This window comes from Neolamprologus brichardi, chromosome 12 (genome assembly GCF_056152115.1).
Source record: "Neolamprologus brichardi isolate AB-2024 chromosome 12, ASM5615211v1, whole genome shotgun sequence".
NCBI lineage: Eukaryota > Metazoa > Chordata > Actinopteri > Cichliformes > Cichlidae > Neolamprologus > Neolamprologus brichardi.
The window spans coordinates 34,107,948-34,129,212 of record NC_142115.1 but is presented as its reverse complement, the minus strand read 5'-3'; the positions used below and the strand labels follow the sequence as shown (position 1 = coordinate 34,129,212).

Genomic DNA, 21,265 nt, shown 5'->3' with positions numbered 1-21,265 from the left:
GATGTAGCATTTTCATAGCATGTCAATGGAAAATATTATCTCATTTATTTTTGTGTTTTTGGGATGATTTGCGATGCGGTGACCCCCATACAGAGCTGTTTAAACTGTCTCACTAAACATAAAAAAAATTCAAATAGGCTGCTCGACGCATATGTTCTACGTCATCTAACTGGGACAGAACGAGCTCGTCGTCACGTGCGCCTGCGCAGTGGCACAGAGCTTTGTTATTTCAGTATGGCGCTGAGCAAAACGTTTGGACAAAAACCGGTAAAATTTCAGCTCGAGGAGGATGGAGACTATTACATGATCGGATCGGAGGTCAGTATTTAACGTATTCGACAGTCTGTTGTTGTAAATATTTACGCGTTTGAACGGATAATGCCTCGTTTAATCTGGTGACCAATCTGTTAGCTTAGCCTAGCATAGTTTAGCTAACGACGCCAGTAGCGCTGAAGCTCATTCATTGATTTCAGATCTGTTGCTAAATAATTTTAGAACCTTACCACCGGGGAAGAAAGTCCACCTATGTTCTGGTGTTTCAGATTGACATTTGACTTGAAAACTTGCACCCGGATGTTTGCTCGGTTTCTGCTCCCGAACTGCTAGTAATCAGCTGGGTAGTTAGCGGTGTTTAATATAACAAAAGAGGTCATTTTACTCGATTTGTGTCGTTTCTGGTTCTGTAATTCAAGATGGTGTATCACCTGGCACTTCACAGTGTTCTTACGGGTTTGTTGGTCTGTTCGGAGTTACGTAGCTTAAATGAACGTCGCACCGTTGTAAAATTGTAGGGCTCATTGTTGGCAGGGCAGGTGTTTTCCAGTACTTTCCTACATCCTACATTTCCAGCTTTTAGCTAGAAACATCTTCATGAACAGTTGCAAGTTTGTTCTGGAAGCTTAAGATTTTTCTGCATTCATGAAACAAGCAGCACTTCACTGGCCTTTAAAAATGTGTTTTTAACATGCACATTGTAGGCTGAAAAAAAGCAGCTGTTGATAATGCATATTTGTTTTCCTGGCACAAATGGAGGGCATAAATGACAAAAAAATATCCAGAGAAGTGGTGTAACTACTAATTGTCAGTCAATCAACAGTCCTGATTGAATTTAATATTTACATATTTAGGGATCATGACAGTTTGGTGTCTAAAATGACAGAATGGGGCTGTCATTTCATTTAATGATTGCATTTCACAATGAGAATCAGAGAGACTTTATAAATCCCAGAGGGAAATTGAGTTGTCATATGTCTGTTAGCAGCAGGAAGGAATGACCTCCTGTAACGTTCCCTCAGACAGCAAGGTTGAAGGAATCTGTTGCTGAAAAAAAATTGTGTTTATCAAACGAATACTGTCTCTGTTATGTCTCAAAAGGTTGATTCTGTTCATGTGGACGTAGTGTTTTTAGTTGGAGAAATGTTTCGTCACTCATCCAAGTGACTTCTTCAGTCTCAGCTGACTGCAGGTTTCCCCAAACGTATAAACCGCACATTTGCACAATAACTAAAATCAGCCCACTGAATCACCAATGGGCTGTGAGGTGAGTGACGAAATGTTTCTCCCACTGAAAACGCTACGTCCAGTTGAACAGAATCAACCTTTTGGGATCTACTTACCTGGATGATTGAGCATGCATCAAGACAGTCTCTGTTATCTATTCCTTTGTTAGCCAATGGTTTTAAATTATTTGAATGCAAAAAGTGTATTAGTTGTCAATATCTTATATCACCATATGGCTGCCTTCCTGTGTTTTACACTTCCTTTTAGGTTCTGGCACACAGACATGAGCCAATTCCCGTTTATAAACAAAAACAAAAAAAATAAAAATAAAAACATCTGTAGAAGTAGGAAACATGCCATTACAAATCCCAGTAACATACATATACACCTCAGTGTTATGCTGAGTGAGAGAGCATCATCATTTCTACCTGTGGTTTCTGGTTGGAGAATAAATCGAAACAGTCCATTTCCTGCTGCTACATTTACTTTTGCACTGTTGAGCAATAATGAGGCCTGAATCTCTTTTGGTTTGGCTTTACTCTGGCATATGAACAACCCGAAGACACCTATATGGAATATATTCCCCATAAAAAGTATAAAATATACAAAATACACTACAATACAAAAAAAACGTTGTTTTTTTTTTTTATAGTAAGAAATTACCTAAATGTGCGAACTTGTTATTGAGATTCTCTTCATGATCTCCTTGTCCATGTCTTTGTTTGTCCAGGTGGGAAACTACCTTCGCATGTTTAGAGGTTCCCTGTATAAAAGGTACCCGTCATTATGGAGAAAACTGGCATCGGTAGAAGAACGAAAGAAAATCGTGGAGTCATCACACGGTCAGTAGAGAACAGCTCTGTTTCCTCTGAGGGTCTTTCCAGAATTATACAGAAATTGCTTGCAGTCCAGCAGGGGGCACTGAAGAGGTAGAACACAAAGAGTCTGAGTCAACGAAGCTGAACTTCTGCTTACATTTTATTTTATTCTCACAGCACTCATAATTTGTCTAAACTGAAATAAAGTGACACTTATGTCATTTAATCTTTCTTGCATTGAACGTGATTTTGCCCACAAAAGGATTTATGACAGGATCAGTACCTTGATGGTGACAGTTTTCCAACAATAACTCATTTAAATGTCAGAAGTGTTCATGTTCATCCGTTTGCTTTTGCAGAATTACAGATTTTAATCTTTTTTTATTTACAGATGTGGTGAAGGTTATGTAATCTGACACATTGTTTTATTTGTTCCGCTCAATCCCACCTTCAGTCCATTGGCTGCTGCTTCTTTGTTGATTTGAACGACCTCTTTCTTCTCATTCAGATCATGGCTACACTCAACTGGCCACCAGCGTGACCCTGCTGAAGGCTTCGGAGGTCGAGGAGATACTTGAAGGAAATGACGAAAAGTACAAAGCGGTTTCTATCAGCACTGAGCCCCCCGCCTACCTCAGGTACCCCCATTACTTATAAAATTTACAAAACAGGACAACATCCCCTACTGTGTGTCATTATAATTTTAATTATTTATTTGTTAGAGATGAGAGATCTGTTTTCAGTCATGTAGATAAAAACACAAAAATATAGATTATGTTTTGGGTGAATCGTGTGGACATAAATACATAAATGTGTGAATAACACCTTAATATCTATTAAGGAAACAACAAACAATTGCATTAAAAGAGGAGAGGAGAGCGAAACTATCCGGAGAGACCAAGAACACTGGCTGTAAACATGCTATCTTATTCTTTTAACATGATAATCCTTTGACTGATTCACTTTTGAAGCCATCCGAAAGTGGCTGTTAGAGGAAGTGCTGGCACTTCTGTCATATTAGCTTTTTCACTGTTTTTTTGCTGCGTTTTAATAAAGATGTGCTGCACCAGGTATGCTGATCCACTCGTGAAGCTGTGCTCTTACAGAGTTTCATCCACCTCCTCCTGCCTTAACCCTGCAGATAAGAAAATGTAGTCAACAAGGAGCTAGAGCTGTCATTTGTTTTGTCTGCTAAAAGGCCTCAAGGACAGTCGAGTCCTAAAGCTCCATTTAGGCTAACCCTTTCCAGGCCTCCCGGATAGGAGTCAATTCCAGAGACTCCATTAAATACATAACATCGCACTTTATTTACTTTAGATCCTAATCTCTCTGTGTTTGTCTCCCGCCAGGGAACAGAAGGCAAAGAGGAACAGTCAGTGGGTTCCCACGCTGCCCAACAGTTCCCATCATCTGGACGCCGTGCCCTGCTCCACCACCATCAACCGCAGCCGACTGGGCCGGGACAAGAAGAGGACCTTCCCCCTGTGGTGAGCATCGAGCTGTTGGAGAGACTGAAGAGCATTTAGTGTTGCAGTGCACGAAAGTCAACACACATTCTCTCCAGTAGAAGATGTTATACTGTGGATCTCTGGCTAAAGTTTCTACGTTTTATTAATAATAATAATAATGGGATTCCTTCTTAATATCTTTGATTGTATCTGTCAAATACAGGTCATTTAAAAAGGAACATAAATAATTGTGAGACAGATTAAAACAGATTTTAAATGATGTATTTCCAATAATGTGAAAACATGCATTTATTTTTATTTTTGGTACATTTGACTTGTGCTGATTGATGAAAAGGATAAGAAGGGTGATTTTTCTGTTTAAAGTTTTGTTATATTTAATGAAACGTTTTCTTATTTTAATATCTGTTATGAATAATTTCTAATAATATTGAATTTGCATCTTCAGTGCTTGATGTCGTTGCACACAGAAGCAGATCTAACGAACTAAATTTTAGAGCAAAGACTAACTTACAGATAAAAGTTTTATGTTTAAAAATAAAATAAATTCTATCATTTATATCTTTCAGACCATCCGGATATTTAACTGTTGATTTTTATTTTTTTTGGTTATAATTTCTTATTTCTTGGGGTGGTTCTTTCCCAGCTTTGATGACCACGATCCAGCAGTGATCCATGAAAATGCCACTCAGTCCGAAGTGCTCGTTCCGATCCGCCTGGACATGGAGATTGAGGGGCAGAAGCTCAGGGATGCGTTCACCTGGAATATGAACGGTAACGTCACCACATCCTCTCAGCTTGGAAATTTAGTAAGTCAGCACAAGACTATAAACTTGTTCTCCTTTCCTGGAATTTACAGAGAAGCTCATTTCACCCGAGATGTTCGCTGAGATCCTGTGTGACGACTTGGACCTCAACCCGCTGGCCTTCGTCCCCGCCATCGCCTCCGCCATCCGACAGCAGATCGAGTCTTATCCCACAGACAGCCTCCTGGAGGACCAGACAGACCAGAGGGTGATAATCAAGGTGATGCTCACTCCACGTAAACGGACATGTTCATACCTGTAGCACAGAAAAGTTTACCCAGTCTTCTTCTCTTCTTGTTCCAGCTTAACATCCACGTTGGGAACATCTCTCTGGTGGACCAGTTTGAGTGGGACATGTCTGAGAGGGAGAACTCTCCAGAGAAGTTTGCCCTGAAGCTTTGCTCCGAGCTCGGCCTCGGCGGGGAGTTTGTCACTACCATCGCCTACAGCATCCGCGGTCAGCTGAGCTGGCACCAGAGGACGTACGCCTTCAGGTACGGGATCACAGAGGCAGTCTGAGCAAGGCGAGAAAGCAACAGAAGATTTGTGGGAGAAATAATTAGTTTTGGTATTTAATAAATATCTGTCTAATAGTTTGATAAAATGATTTTAATCTGCTGAACATTACGCATCCATGAGCTGAGGATGTGAGGCGTGGCATCACAGAGCCTTCATTGAAAGCTAAATGTTGTAAACGCCAATTCACCCGACTTGGATTTAAAGATGATTTCGATCCAGTTCAGGAGATAAGGATATGCCTTTCTTTACTTATTAATTACTTACAGAACCCTGAGGTATGTATAAGTATCCCCTGTGAGGCTTCAGACTGAGTCAGTATGTGACTCATGCAAAGCTGCTGTAGTTAAGTCAAAGGATAAAAAATATAGAGGTGGAAATGTGCAGAAAACATAATATAAAACTGAAAAGACTATAGTGAGCTGGTAAAACGACACCTTTCCTTCAAAATTTAATTGGTATGTCATTTAATACAATTTATGGGAAAAACAATAACATGATGTTATACTGTGTTATAGGCTGTAGTGTCATTTTGACCTCCTGACAGTTAAATTCCCTTAAATTCAGAGGAGCAGTGAATAAAATTCCCCAAACACTGACACGTGAAATTGAGGACTTCCTTGATAATGTGGTATCCAGGCTGCCTGCAGCTCGTGGCCAATATGTATGCGTACCCTTTCAACAGTGTTATTTTGTGCAGTTGAATGCTAGGAAACCCTGCACAGCAACGATGTGCACTTACTGGATGAGTTTGAGTGAATTCATGAGTTATCATCGTTACAAGTATTACATTTATTTTCTGATATTTGAAAGTCTTTAGTTCAACTCTGAACTTGCAGAAACCCCGAGCAGCAGATAGTGTTGAAATTTTTGGGTGTGTGTTTGCTGTTGGTGCAGTGGCCATCTGGCTGCGACCTTTGACCGGTCAGAAGTGGAAGGGTTTTGGATTCGGGTCTCTTTGGGTGGGTGCGTTTCCTCTGCCCTCGGCTGAAATGTCGCCGCCTGTCTGCTGCCGTCAGACGAGAAGTGATGAAATGTTTGAAACCCAGACGGCAGCGCTGATCTCTGTCACAGCTGGACTTCAGCTGTGACAGAACTACTTTAGGACCGTTTGTTTTGCTGCTTCTTTCATGGCAACGAAGAGTGATTGATGAAGTGTTTTCACTTCAAACAGTGCAAAGAAGAGTCACACTGAACAGAGTTCAGGGAGTGTGGTAACGAGCTGCTTCTGCCAGCGTTTGCTCACGACGGCGGTCAACAGTTACAAAAACACGAGTTCAGGCCGTTTCGGTGCCTCATCTTCTCACGCTTGTTTCTACATCAGTTTTCGACTTCTTGTGATGTTTTTAAAATGTCTGCAAAGTCAGGAATGTTATTTGTTTCATGATCAAAAACATGACAAACATCGTAGCTGCAGAAAACTGTATTTAGTTGGTGTAACGGAAACTGTGTCTGGTGCTCGTCTTTCAACCTCATGACTGGAAAACATTTAAACTCAATGACATCACAGACTGAGCTGCAGCAGGAAGCGGTCGTTTTAGTAAAGGAAACTGAATTAAAGTCTCTGTTGGTTTTTCTTTTGCAGTGAAAACCCTCTGCCCACAGTGGAGATAGCAATCAGAAACACAGGTGATGCTGACCAGTGGTGCCCCCTGCTGGAGACGCTGACAGACGCAGAGATGGAGAAGAAGATCAGAGACCAGGACAGAAACACAAGGTGGGTGTGGCCTGTTATTTTAAATCATTATTTGATTAGCTGGAGAGAAAAAAAAGGAGTCTGCTGATAAACTGAATCAAATAAACTCCAGAACGTGGATGAATGATCCAACCTCATCAACTGAAAACGAGACATCACTACATCCGATAGTTTGGATTCTGACCCTGTTATCATGGAGGCTAACGTTGGCCAGGATCAGCCTGAAAATACACCTCAGGGATTAAACCAAAACACCAAATGATCCAGAGAGGAATCAGAAGTCCTGATGTTGAGCGTAGTTTTTCCATTAAAACTTAGCAAAGCTTAAATGCTAGTATTTATTTATTTATTTATTTTTTACATTTTAACTTGTTAAGAATATCTTGCAGCCATTAACGGTCCCAGCTTTTAATGGTGGTTTCTTACATGAATACAAGGTCGCTTTAACCCTCACGTTTGTCTTCGAGTGTCTTGCTTGAAAAACTTTTCACTGATGGTTGAATTTCAGCCAAATTATTCTAAATGTGAATATTTTATTTCTCTGTTTTGAGAAAAAGAAGTGTGGATTAAACAAAAACCTTTTTGGATGCCTCCACTGATGCTCTGTTCTTCTTTGCTGCACAGGCGAATGAGGCGACTCGCGAACACGGCTCCTGCGTGGTAAACAAAGCAGCACTGGTGCCCCCTACTGGAACGGCGCTCACACCATCGCGGTATGACATCATCTCAGTTTGCAACATCGGCCGTGAAGAAGCTCCTCCGTCACAGGATGGAGGGTTTTCCTGCTCTGCCCGGACCTCCGTCAGCTGTTCCCCATGTTGTTGTTATTTTTTATGATTAATATTGATATTCTGTTCAGTTTGGCAAAGACCCTGGTAGGAAATTCGCCTCCTTTGTTTCCCTTTGACACTCAGCGTGGAGAAGCTGCTCTCTCACTTTGACCACTGACTGTCTTTACCTGACCACAGAGGGAGGGAAACACACACCCCACCAGTCTCAGATAATATATTATGTTGTGTTTGTTGTCTTTTTTTGTACATTTTAATAATTCTTAAAAAATAGTAATAAAAAGACAAAAAACAATAAAGCACTTGGTATTCTGTTTACTTTATCAGTGAGTTTGCTGCTGTTTTTGCTATTAAATCAAGTTATTTAGTTGTAGGTTTACATAAAGCTGAAATTTCCCAGGCATCAGCTTTAATTGAGTCTCCTTAAAAAGATGGAGCGAGCGATCATTTAAAGGATCATTACAGCTTCTTAAAAAGTCAACATGCTTCTCATTTATGTCTTTATTGTCGTTCTGTGGGTCCTGCATGCTCTCTGTTGGAGAGTTTCAGGGGTAAAAGGAGCCGAATGGTGCCAGTCCCCCCCCAGAAAATAGAATTCCTAAAAAAATCCCTATGAATCAGTTCAAATTGACTGTAGCTTAAATGTTTTCCAGTCAACCCTTTAAGACCTACCATAGAACCAAGTCCACCAGAGCTTATATTATATTTTTACATGTTGTAGAGCCATTTTTGGGAGCATTTCAAGTTCGTATACATCAATACAACCATTACAGCCTAAATTATAATAATATGTATGCATTAAGTGCATAGTAATTACATAAATTGCAAAAAAGTGTAATAAACTACAAAAAAATTGAAAATTGTTTTTGTTTTTTTAACATATATTTCTAGTTAGAGAAATTTAAGAGGCTTATCCCTCAAAACTGTAAATACAAAAAAGTTGCACAAAATAGTTTCCCACCACAGGAAATTCATTTTGAGTGCCTTCATAGTTTTATTTTTGAAATACACCAATTTTTATATACTGCAGGAAAAACGAATATAAATATTATAATGCAATTTTTCAAAAAAGCAGCATATGCATCAAAATAAACTATTTCCAGCAGTGCAATATGAGTCCTAAGCATCCCAGAAACGACACAGAAAGTCATAAAGTCAAACATTTTTAAAAACACCAGTATAGGCTCATGAGGCCCTGATGGTAAAAAACTACATTTCCGCGAAATGACGCCACTTCCGGTTTTGGGCAAGTCATGGCGGTTCGCACTGACGTCTATTCCAAGTAGGAAGTGTTATGAACAGCTGATCGAATCGGCAAAGCGTGTTTCTGGAATATTATGTTTTTGTTGCTGCAAGCGCTTTTTATGCAGTTTTTGCAAAGCTTTATGTGGAAGGAAACCGTGACCGAGGACAAGCTGATGGCATAAGATGTAAGTACAACTCCTCCGGTTTCATATGCAAAAAAAAAACAACTATTGTGCTAGCTTACGTGGTTGCAGTTCTACCGGGATTTAAAAATAGTTATGCACGCAGCAGCGTGCCGCTCTGACCGGTTTTAAAGGGTTAAAAACTAACGTTTGGAGTTTCTATCCAAAAACCCCATAAAATTCAATTTCAAAAAATTAATTTGGAGATTTATGAATTATTCTCCAAATGTCCTTTCATGTGGAAAGCTTAAAAAAAAACAACCCTACTGCAAACACAAAATTCAAACCAAAAAACAGTCTGACCCCAGTTCTGACTTGAAACTTACGAGCAGCACTGTTGCACAAGATGATGAAGTGCTTGTTTTGTTGTCGGGGTCCCACTGAGGCTGGTTGCTGTGTTGTTGTGCTAAGCAATTTCCATTTTGTTCCCAGTGTTTGAGTCACAAAGGCGGTGGGTGAAAGTGCAGCGTGTGCAGGCGGCTTTCAGGCCGTCGGCAGTTCAGTCAGGCAGCAGCAGAAAAGCAGAGAGCAGAGTTACGGGTCAGTCCTGCTCCTTTCACTTCGTCCTCACCTGAGATTACACATCTGCTTAATAAAACGAAAGCAGGAGGTCAAAATCAAGATGCTTCACAGTTCAAATTACAGATTTGACAGGGGCCAGAACCAGCCTGCTAAAGGGCTGTCAAACATAAGGACTGGGGAACAGAATCTAACTGTCAAAGACACCAACTGAACGGCTTTGGAAAATATGAAAGAGTGCATAGATTTTTAACTTCTGGCTTTATTTAAAGTTTTACAGCTTTTCCTCGTATGCATTTGTTTTACCTGGCCTTAAAATGCGTGCCACACCCCTGATCTAGATCGTTTTTCTCTTGATCAACAGTGTTTTCATTTTTGTTTAACTCAAAAGATTATTTAACAATTCTCGACCATCCATTTTCTCCTCCTAGAAATCAGCTCAGGTAATGTTTAGAACATTAAGCTTGCATGTAGGCACCAATGCAAGTTTTGTTTTGGAGCCTTTTTTCCAATAAAGACTGGACATCGGTAAGAGATGTTGTCATTAAACGTGTTTGCAGACTACGCTGGACTCAAAATCAGCTTTCCCAACTATAAAAAGAATAAAGCCAAGATCAGAAATTCACTGAATTGGTATTTATTGGTAAAATAACAAAAACAAACTTATTAATTATTGAATTATTGGCATTCTCCTAATTTATTTGCAGTGTTGTAACAGAGTTTTTCCTGCTTTTTTTTTTTTAAATTTATGTAATCGGTTCCATGTGTCTGTTAGCAGTCTCGTGTTCATCATATAATTTTCAAATTTTGTGTGATGGTAGATACCAATAACAATGCGAGCTGAGGAGAAACCATATCGAGTAATATATCATATGAAAGGGCACGGAGAGAGCTGTGCAACAGGCTTTTTATTTTTTCAACATGACGCTTGCAACGTCACAATGATGCTACAACAGGCTGATGCCATGATACTGTAAAACAGGCTGACATCAGCATGTTGGAATAAAAACTTCATAAAACAATGTTTCAGTATATCCTTCGCCCTTCGGGGGGAGTTGCACTCTGGGTACTCTTGTTTTATATTTGTGCTCATTTCTCCTTTTCCTGCATCATGTGTGGAGCAGACTGAGGTGAAATATTAACTGATGACAACGCGGTATGTTTGCCATCAGTGTAAGAAAAAGTCCAAACAATCGTGGCATTTAACCAATGTCTCCTTACTGTTGACCTTATTACAGCGTCCCTCTGACTGAGCTCGTCATCCACATCATCTCACTCAACCAGTTTGCTGTGAAGTATAAAACCTGCACTTATACAGAGTAAAGCTGTTGGTGTAGCAAACTGTGGACCCTCCATGTCCATCCATAGTGAAAAGTTTTCAGCTTGTTCTTCCATTTCTGGTCCTTTTTTCTTGTTAAGGCAAATGAAAGCTCTGTGGTTACAATACGCTGAACAAAGCTAAATATTCAGTCTATACAGCTTTACAGTCCTGTGGCGGTCTGTGTCTGACTTTTCACAGCTCTCTGGGCTCTCAGTTGTGTTGCTCCCCATTCGGCTGCAGGTCTCCACCCTGCTGCTGCTCCTCCAGGAGGGGACGGTAGTCTGGGTCCTCTGGCCGATCAAACATGGCTCGTCTGTTAGGAGAGAACAAAACGACGCTTGTGTTCATTTTCACCTCATACCGTACCGTGCAAAACTCTTGAGTCACCTCACATTTCTTCATATTTGGATTCCTAGGAGGCAGACGTTCTTTTATTTTTAAAGTGCTGTTGTCTAGTCCACCTGACCATTTTAAGGTTTCTCTTTGGTTTGTTAAGTTACTTAACAATGACGTGCTGAATTATTCAAGCATAAAAAAAGCACAAAACTTAAGGCACCAATGTTGTGTGTACATATAACCGACAACTTAGCAAAGAACCAATCGTAAATGTTATCTTTGGGCTTTTTGTTTGTTACAAAAACACGTCATTTGTTCACATCTCTGTGACTGAAAATGTTGCAGTTCACTGACAAGATGATTCCCAAAGAGTTGAAAACACATCTCAGCATGGTGTGCAGTGTGTCCATAAAAAAAGAAAATCTGAGGACACTGTACAAGTGAACAGTACCTAAAAGTCATGTATTTAAGGAACTGGAAAAAATACAGCAAAGACCTGACACGGGACCTGAGAGATCTGATCCTTCAGTTGATCATTTACTGTTCACTGAAGCCTCATCGGAGAAGCAATTCTTAAGAATGGGAAACAGGAAGGAAAGTTTGAGGTACGCCGAACTACACAAGAACTGTGTGTGTGTGTGAGAGAGAGAGTGTACATCCATCTGTAAAACATGGTGGAGGCTCGGTCAGGGCTTGGGCTGCATTTCAGCCAGTGGTGTTGGGAATTTTGTCAATAGTTATGGAATTATGAATTCAGAACTAGGATGTTGATCCACCATGCAATACCATCTGAAAATGCATGTGATTGGCAGCAGCCTCATTTTTTAGTATGGCAATAAACCCAAACACACAGCCAGTGCAGTATAAGCATCCCTGGACATAAAAAACAAGCACATAATGGAGCACTGTCAGTCTTGGTTTGGCCTCCCGAGAACCCGAACCTCAACACTGAAGCAGTGTGGGATGATTTTGACAGAGAGCAACAGAAGGAATGTCCTTCAACAAGCCTGGAAAACTATCCCTGAAGACTACTGAAAGAAATTAAAAGAGAGCTGCCCCACAGAGTTCAGACTGTCATAGAATAAATGTGGTCATTCCAAACACTGCCTTTCAAGCTTGTTATAATTGTACAAACACTGTTGGCTTATATGCTGTATTTCCATGTATATTTGCTCCAATTTCCCATTTTCCTAGCAAAATATAAAAGGTGTATAGGTGGTATAACCAGTATTGAGACCGAGTTTTCAGACTGTGCCTCGGCTGGTCATCTCTCTAAGAAAAGAGTTTCCACATGTTGGACTTGAGCTGAATAAACACTGGTTCTTACAGAAGTTCTGGAGTCATCAGCAGCTTCCTTCCTCCCGGCTGGTTTGGAAACACATCTTCAAGGAAATAGTACATGTGACCGACACTGATACCTGAGGAGAGAATGAAGTCAGACGCCCGAATTTCAAATAAACTATTGGATCGGATAAGGGGAAGAATTAGTTAATCGGTTGAGTCAGCTGGTATTTTCCTAAAAAGCGCCTTTTGCCAACCATTCATGTTAACTGGTGTTAAATGAGTCGAGTCGTGTCATACCAAGCAGGTCGACCACGATGGAGTTCCCGAGCAGCAATGAAAATCCCATGAGCACCCAGGGAAGAAACGGGGCCTGGAAGTTCAGGAGGCCGAAGAAGTTCATACGTATGAGCGGATGTCTTCTACTCCACACATACACCAGCATGATGATGAAGGCCTGACCCAGGAAGAAGATGTTGGCGAACAGACCGAACAGCTGCGGGACTTCAGGTTAAATAAAAACATTCACCTATTCATCAAGAGTCAAAGTTTAAGAGGACAAACTAACCTGAACTGTTGGAGCTTTAGTTTAAGAGAGAAAGCTATTTGTTTGAAGAAACGGGGTTTTATACATCTGTTAGTCAGACAGCATGTTTCTGCCTTCAGAAAATAAAACCCCTGATGTGTAAAGATGTGTAAAGAACTGGAATATAACCCCACAGTATCTGATTAAACTAAACAAAAAGAAGAAACAAGTTTTTCCATCTCATCTCTGCAGGTAGAGACAATGTTATTGTTTAATGAATGCTAAACCCTCCACAATAAAAGCCAAACTATGACATTCCCGTCATTCCAGCCAACCATGTTACATGTTTATAGCAGAATTAATCCTAAACTCCCCATGAAACACAGCACGACTGCATAAACCTGCACAATAACTGTTTAACAACCACCCAGAGACACGTCTGTGGTAAACCCACTCACAACAGCATCATTAACCTGGAATCTGAGCAAACTGCTGCGCATCATCAAAAAGAGGTGCACTCTGTACAGCGGCTGACTTTACACGCTCGGAGCCTGCAGACGTCTGCAGAAGTCTCTGACGGACATTTCTGATCAAAGTGGAAATAAGTCTTAAATTATCTGTGGAAAATCTGGGAGCAGGATTTCACAACTAGTTTGGATGCCACGCAATCCAGGCGAATTACACAAGTCGACATACAGTGGGACTTTTAGTGACAGAGAAGAGAGCTTGTGTTCAGCACTTTTGACTTTTTAAAATTAAAAATGCTTCATGTGAGCTATTCCGTTAAAGATCACTGAGCATCATTCACAGCATTATTATGGTTTTAATCCTCTGATTAAATTAGCTGGTTTTGACCAGGAACCTAAAAAGCCCTTTTTAAAGTCAAAGGATCTTATTCCAGATTTTCTTCATCTTATACCATCCCATAGCTGTGGTTGTTTACCCATCCCTCATCCTTCGCCTAAACACGTTAAAGGATGGATGATCTGATATCGTCGTGTTGGTGTTGTTCCCAGATCATCATGAAAATGTTGTTCCAGGTTCAACATTGCAAGTGACCAATCACATTATTGTGACGTTATTCTTTTGCGCACCAACCCATTCGTGCATTTATGAAATTCCAATGTTGCAAGGACAATATCAGTTCTGCTTAGCGTTTATTAAAGGGTTAGGGTTAGGGTCAGGGTTAGGGTCCGTTGATCGGCGGACAAAGGCGGTTTCTCGCAGCTTAAGTACAGTTTTTTGTTTTACGCCGGTTTTTCCCAAAGTCGCAAAAGTATGACATCACAACATTCTGACTGGTCACTTGCAATGTTGATCCTGGAACAACCTTTAGTATGATGATCTGGGAACAACACCAACACGAGGATATCAGATCATGCTTAAAGGATACAGTGATCACGATCCCTCCAAACAGGAACATGAAAACAAAGTCCGCCGTCCTGCCCCGAAAACAGCCTTCCTCCAGCATCCGACAGTATCGATAGCTTACTTTCAGTTAAGGTCTGCTCAGCTCTGCAGATTTCACCATAATGTGAGCTTCAATTCAGTAAACTTTCCTATTTTTTCAGTGTTTGGCAAAAAGATACAGAAAGATGATGTTGAACACGAAACTAAATCCAAGAGAGCCGAAGAACAGGAAGCTGGTTATCAGGCGCCATATCTGAGAAAGAGAGGGAAGAGGAGTGTAACAGTGATGATATAACACATAATTAACTCAAAGTTTCAGTTAAGTAGTTGGTAAATGGTACCTGGTATCTCCTGATGATGAGCTCTGGGTTAAAGTAGAGCTGAAATGGGCTGATGAACTCAAGTTGCTAAAAAGTAAAATACAGCCTAAAATTAATTAATTCTGGGTAGCTTGTATGATATTTCGCTATAACTAACTGGAAGTTCACTTAAAAAGTCCTTGTTGTCATTACCCTCTGCAGAATTTAAATAAAACCTTCACCACCACCAGGGGGCAGCATTTTACCAGCAGGTGTGTTGAAAAGTTTTTAGATGTTTGCTGCTCTTCTTTTACCTGTTGATTATTGTTCTATACCTGGTCTTTCAGCTGCTCCTTTTAGGGGTTGCCCCAACCAATCATCTTCCTCCATCCTATCCTAGCCGTAGCATCTGCTTCTGTCACGCTTACCCTCACATGTCCCACTTCACGAAACCCACGGATCATTCATTACTGTAGTGGCCCCGTTTTCCTGGCAGTTCCATCTTCATCTTCATATCCACTCTCCCTGCTCTGCACATGTCCAGCTTTGCCACCTGTCTTTTGGTCAGTGCCACTGTCTCCAAACCATATATATCGTATCAAATCAGGTCTCGCTATCATCTTGTAAACCTTCCCTTTCACTCTTGCTGCTATCCTTCTTTCACAAATCACCCCTCACACTTGTTTTCACCCACTCCACCCTGTCTCCACTCTCTTCTTAACCTCTTTTGTGCACCATCTGTTGACCCCAGGTATTTAAACTCATCTACCTTCACTAGCTCTACTCCTTGCAGCTTCACTGTTACACCAGTCTTCCTCTCATCCACACACATGTATTCTGTCTTGCTTCTGATGACCTAGTGCATTGTCTTACTTATTTTTTCATTGGTTAGACTTCTCTTATATCTGTACCTGAGCTGAGGTAACGCAAAATTTTTTCCCTTTGTGGGATCAATAAACTCTTGATGCAAACATTACATCTGTAATGTTCTTTGTCAGCCTGTAGCCATACTACTACTCGCTGATTGTCACCGCTCTCCTTAGCCTAGCTTCTCTCTCCTTCCCAAATCTTCACGGTGTGGCTCATCAGCTTTATCCCTCTTGTTACTACAGCTCTGCAGATCACCTTTGTTCTTGAAAATCAGTAACAGTAAACTTCTTCTACATTTCTGGTCAAAAAGTCCACTTCCTTTTCCCCTAGACACCCTCTCTTTACCTGCACAGGTATGTCATCTGGACCAAATGAAAGCCATAAAACTGTCATTTGAAAAGAAGTGCCACGCAGGTGTTCGGTGTATCCTCTAGACAGAGGATACACCTCACTTACTCCTTACTAATCCTCTACAACTTATTTCATTCATCAGCTCCCCAGAGTGCCCCCTCCATCTTCTCATCACAATCCTTTCTTCACTCACATCCTAACCTGCTGCACATCCTTTCCAGCTCGATCTCTCTGCCTGGCCAATCAGCACAAGTCCTTCTCTCCTTCCTTAGTATCCAGTGTCACACACACCTCACTGTAACTAACTTTTTCCTTTGAATATTTTCCCCTTTCCTCTGTGTGAAACTTCTTTTCAAATGACAGTTTTATTGCTTTCATTTTGAAATTATTTACCAAGTTCAGTGGTAACACATCAACTGATACTACAGGTACTTTCTATTACACAGGACTTGCTGTCACTTCATGTCATATTAAATAATAAAGTACTTCAGATATAACCACGATCTCACTGACACTTTCTACATGAGGAGGCTACAACTAGATTCAACACTTGTGTGCTAAAAGGTGCCTAACTTTACCACTCAAGTGTTTCCATAACTTTTACTTAAAGTGTAGCAAGTGCTTAGATCTCCTGAGTAAGACTCACAATCTCACAGTTAAAATGTTGTAAGAGTCCAAGAATAACAAAAGGCAACATCTCTAATGTGCACAGTTTGAGGACAGGTCTCCCCTCTGATCGGCAGATTGTAAGTTGAAGGATTTGTTTCTTACCACAGCAGCAGTGGTGAGGACACAGGCGGTCGTGTACGCTCGGGTCACCACAGGGATCTGAAAATACTCCTGAGTGAAACTGTGAGCCATCCCTGCTGCTGCTGCTGCTGCTCCTGCCTCACTGTCAGCCATGATTTACTCCCTGAGTGAACAGCACAGGCCACGCCCCCTCCCACCACCTGACAATCGCATCCACTCATCAATTAACACCATCCACCCCAACAACACAGCAAACCGTTAGCGCAATGTCTTCGCTTTGAAGACCAAAAATGCATTTTAAAATTTTTTACACAATCGCTTTGAGTCGTGATGTTATTAAGATTATATCTAATATTTATTTTGTTAGTTAAAGTTTATGTTAACAGCTATACGAATTCCTGTAATATTATTGTGATATTAACAAGAGAATAATGTGGGACTGTTATCTAAACCGAAAGTGTGACACTAATATCTCTCTAAAGACTTCTACAAAGCACGTTTTTCCAGTTTTACAATTAAAAAACTAAAGTTAAAGAGTTTAAACAGGTCTGCAATATTATAATAAGATTCAGTAATATTTCTGGTTTTATCTACAGTATATTTTAATATTGTAGATAAAAACTTTTTATCTGTTTTTATTCTTAAATAAGTGTTACATAATCCATAACTTTACCTGGAAATGTCGAGCTCTGGTCTTTAACTTTAAATAACTTTATATAAAAGCATACACGACCATCGGGGAAAGCTCAAGTGAACAATTTAATGGCATTTTGTGTTGTGCAACAAACTTGCACTGGACACAGAGGTCTGCAATCCACATCATGCTTTATTCCTGGCAAACACACAGTATTAGAGTTTGGCTTCCCCTACCCTGCCAGCATAATTTCTAATGTTTGTTGGTCGGTCTTTCCCAGATGGAGTTTCACTGGAGTGATGTAAGATCCCTGACTTGTAGAGGAGAAGGCGCGTTAGCCCGCCGCTTCAAACAGACTCCTGCAATATTATTTAAAATCCTTGTGAGGAGTTTTTAAGGCTTGCACAAGCACAAAGATGTCAGGCTGAGTTACGGGTTAACCTTTGTAATCAAAACTGTAACTGTAACTGTTACTTTTACAGAAATATATCTTATAGAATGCGATAGCATGTGAATTTCTTCACATACTACACTTTAAAACTATCGTTTTTAAAGTGTCTGCATCAGTTTCTGAGCTTGAATCTTCCCAGAGCCAGACGGATAAAAAGGTTATGAATTTATTTCAGTAACTTAGAAAAAACAGAAAACAATACGCAGGTCATACATTTCAATGAACAGGGTAAAGGCTACAAAAGATTAAAAACAATATTAAAGACATGTATATACAGGAACATTTTCCTAAGCTGTTTGTGTATAAATATGTTTGAAAGCAGAGTTCACGGGTCGCAGAAATGATTCAAACAACAATGAGAGCTGTTAAAACTCGCCAGTGTCCTGCACTGAGCCTTCAAGCGCCGCATCAGGACGCAGCAGAGGAAATGATGGCGCAATGGTTCTCAACCTGGGGGGCGCTGACCTACAGAGGAGTCGCAACCAGAGTTTTTCATGTCCTTGAATTGCTTTTACTTTCAGGCATTGATGGAAAGAATTTTCTTTACAGTTTTATGTTAAATATTGTAAATTCTGACCTCAGGCTGATCCTCGAACACTTTTGCATATTTAATATTTCAGACTGCACCAATATAGTATTTGAAAATGACTCTGGTGCAGATGAAATGTAACTTTCTTATTGCTGCAACAAAATTTTCAGCTCAAATTTAGTTTTAAATCCTATTTTTTTTTAATGTTTTATTACCAGGTTGATCTCCACAGCCGCTGCTATTCTCAAACCTCTTAGTAATGAAACAGAAAAGAGCACCATGTTACAGATGGTGACGCAATGACTTCAAAGATGGCACAAAGAGTGACCACGGTCTCTGAGGTGGTTGACAGCGTTGCACTCTAGATGGCGCCCTGCAGCTTTTCCTGCAACAGGTGCCTGCACGCTGAGAAAGTGAGAACTTTACACCATCATGCTGGAAGAGTGACATCAAAACATGATGTACAGCAATGGCATTCGCTTTTCTTCTGCCTTTTTAAAGACCCTGCACTGTATAAAACATATAAAATATTTACTAATGCCAGGAAGAAAAGTATCTGAAAAACTCTTGTTCAAATATAAAAAGGCAAAACCTCTTTGTCTCAAACAGCATGGGAGCGGACACTGATGATTGCTGGTGTTACATGTTCTGACCCAGAGGAGAGGCTGGGTTTCTTATATTTATTCAGTGACTCACACCTGAGTTAGTTTAAGACCTCTGAGCAAACTTTAAGGAAGAACATAAACGTTATTTATGGCAACTATTACTGGCTGAAAGTGACCAACTAACTGTCACATCACGGCTACCTTTGGTTGTGGCTAGCTTCACCTCTAGCAAGGCTGACATGAAAAAAGCTGTAGGAGGTGTATCGGTATGTGGTTTCTATCTGTCAAAGCAAGCAACTCGAATGGTTACAGTGTTAATTTTTGATTCTTCATTCTTTGGCTTTTTGTTTCAGTCATTTTTGTGTATCTAATTTTATAAAAACATTCTATTGGTGTGTGGAAAAGGATTAAAATAGGTGCTTGAAACATTAGAAACTTAGAATGCGATAATCTTGGAAGTTTCTGGTTTTCGTATGGATAAAAATTTAAAATTTAAATTAGATAAAGTGCAAAGGAAACAAATCATCATGACTCAGGTGTCTGAAAACATCAGGACTCACTGAATAATGCATGAATAAAACATATGGTAATGCTATCTGCACTATATTTTTAGTATCTAACACCAATGAATGTTTGGCACAGATGTTCTTTGGGCCAGCAGTGATGGTGAATCTGGCCAGATGTTGCCCAAACCAAATCTGTGTCCTATCTGAGACACATCTGGCCCCCACTACATTTGCCATAACTGCCAAAAGTCTCTCACATCTGGGTGTGTTTTGATCGTAGGCTGTACATAAGAGATGCACATAAAGCTAGATCAAATATAATTTTAACCTAATGAGTTCATGGCCTCATTTGCCAAATTAAAGCCATACAGAATACAACATGGGGTATAAATGATACCTTTCCCTGCAGTCATAAAGGACGATCAATGTTCACGCATGTGAGATTGTGTAACATTGCGTTCTTTTGAGAAATGCTCAGCTCGAGGCTTCAGAATGGGACTATCTGTTGGGCTGTCCATCTTTTTATAGATTTTGTGATTTTGAATTATGGTTAATGGGACTCAGGTTGGCAGGAAAATCAACTACATGTGCAATCACGTCTGTAAAAAAGGGAAGCATAGCTGAAATCGTTGCTCGCTGACATTCCTGCTGAGTGGCTCCTGGGTTACATCGTTCAAACAAAGCTCTGATCGCCACCTACAGCAGCTCATGTACAAAGTTTGACGTCGCTCTTCAGACCCTCATAGGGCTAGCAGAAGTCCGTCCGTGATGAAAACACACAACTGCTGGAATGGAAAACGCAGACTAAGTAGGACAGTCTGCGGACCAAAATCTCACTTTTCGGCTCAGAGAAAGGAGGTGAGAAGTGTGCAGTTCACAGCACACATCGTTAGACAAGGGCCCAGAACTCAGCCTTACTGTGACAAAAATGTGCAAAATAAATATGAGTATAGCTGCACAGGAGGCGCCAAGTCTGAGGGAATACAACTTGGTTTTCCTGAGAAGAAGGTGTACTTGATCTGTGTATCAATAAATGAAAGATAAACAGATTCAAAGGAGACGCTTTCATCTCCTTTGAATCTTTCTCCAAAGATAAAAATGTCTTTGCTCCAAAAAAACCAAACACACAAAAAAAGAGACGACTCCATTGCAAAAAAACAAAAGGATCCTCAGATTCAGAATCGCCCGTTTCTGCAGCCGAAGAAATCCACGCCGACGTAGCGAGGGTAGCCCTCCAAAGAGTTCATGTTAACGGGGTCAAATTTCCAGTACTGCCGTCCTCGGATGAAGTGAGCGTAGCCTGAAACACAGAGAGCACAAACAAAACTTTTTTTATCAGCGCCACTGCGAATGTGCCCGCGTTGGCCCAACAGCTGCTCGCTCTTGGCCAGATGTCAGATAAGCAAGTGAAAACCTGAAGCAGCAGAACAAGGAAAACAAGCAGCGTGCAGAGCAAAACATCCACAGGAACACATGCAGCAGCTTTAATGATAACTGGCTCATTCATAAATGACATGTTGAAGATAAAATTTGTTGTGTTGTGTGTACAGTCACACTTACAGCCTCTCTTACTCTCTCCATGCAGTTGTGTTTTTAGTTTGATAGCGCTCGTGTAAAACAGGAAACCCCACTGCGGCGTGATTCTGAATCAGATTATCTTAATGCTGAAAATCATTGTTTTTTGCAAAGCTGAAAAGCTGTTAAAACCACCGCTGAGTTATTTTTTAAAACTTACCAAGCTTGTAAAGTATTTTAAACTGTTTATTATCATATTTATAGCATGGTAACGTTCCTGCGTCTTAATTCAACAATCACACGTAGCGCTCCAAATGTCCTTTTATTTCAGAGACACGCGCACGT

The 21,265-nt window shown here is 40.5% G+C and overlaps 3 protein-coding genes across 3 annotated transcripts in view; 1 reads left to right on the top strand and 2 right to left on the bottom strand.

Annotated features, from left to right (window-relative positions):
• Positions 1–188: 188 nt before the first annotated feature.
• Positions 189–7,889, top strand: smarcb1a (SWI/SNF related BAF chromatin remodeling complex subunit B1a). Its single transcript, XM_006797696.3, has 9 exons — positions 189–318; positions 2,231–2,342; positions 2,827–2,956; positions 3,668–3,805; positions 4,431–4,558; positions 4,644–4,810; positions 4,894–5,084; positions 6,692–6,823; positions 7,427–7,889. The coding sequence occupies exons 1-9, from the start codon at positions 235–237 to the stop codon at positions 7,464–7,466; spliced, it is 1,122 nt and encodes a 373-aa protein (XP_006797759.1). The 5' UTR covers positions 189–234; the 3' UTR covers positions 7,467–7,889.
• Positions 7,890–10,083: 2,194 nt separating this feature from the next.
• On the bottom strand, positions 10,084–16,833 carry LOC102775842 (derlin-3-like). Its single transcript, XM_006797695.3, has 7 exons — positions 16,702–16,833; positions 14,752–14,817; positions 14,590–14,663; positions 14,394–14,487; positions 12,775–12,970; positions 12,521–12,611; positions 10,084–11,170 (listed from the first exon to the last, which is right to left on the bottom strand). Exons 1-7 carry the CDS (start codon positions 16,831–16,833, stop codon positions 11,068–11,070), a joined length of 756 nt encoding a protein of 251 aa, XP_006797758.3. The 3' UTR covers positions 10,084–11,067.
• Positions 16,834–19,425: 2,592 nt separating this feature from the next.
• Positions 19,426–21,265, bottom strand: part of mmp11a (matrix metallopeptidase 11a) — a 49,134-nt gene continuing 47,294 nt past the window's right edge. The window contains exon 8 of the mRNA XM_087849452.1: positions 19,426–20,705. Within this exon, the coding sequence (XP_087705578.1) occupies positions 20,581–20,705 (125 nt within the window). The 3' untranslated portion in view covers positions 19,426–20,580. The remainder of the gene's footprint in view (positions 20,706–21,265) is intronic.

What these genes read in the sequence shown, in the direction of transcription:
- smarcb1a (XM_006797696.3), top strand. Translation starts at nt 235, where the DNA reads ATGGCGCTGAGCAAAACGTTTGGACAAAAACCGGTAAAATTTCAGCTC. An exon ending in GTTCACCTGGAATATGAACG is followed by an intron (nt 4,559 to 4,643) that starts GTAACGTCACCA and finishes TGGAATTTACAG; the next exon opens with AGAAGCTCATTTCACCCGAG. An exon ending in GACCAGGACAGAAACACAAG is followed by an intron (nt 6,824 to 7,426) that starts GTGGGTGTGGCC and finishes TTTGCTGCACAG; the next exon opens with GCGAATGAGGCGACTCGCGA.
- LOC102775842 (XM_006797695.3), bottom strand. Translation starts at nt 16,833, where the DNA reads ATGGCTGACAGTGAGGCAGGAGCAGCAGCAGCAGCAGCAGGGATGGCT. An exon ending in CATCGTGGTCGACCTGCTTG is followed by an intron (nt 12,612 to 12,774) that starts GTATGACACGAC and finishes TTCTCTCCTCAG; the next exon opens with GTATCAGTGTCGGTCACATG. An exon ending in CTGATGACTCCAGAACTTCT is followed by an intron (nt 11,171 to 12,520) that starts GTAAGAACCAGT and finishes CTCTCCTAACAG; the next exon opens with ACGAGCCATGTTTGATCGGC.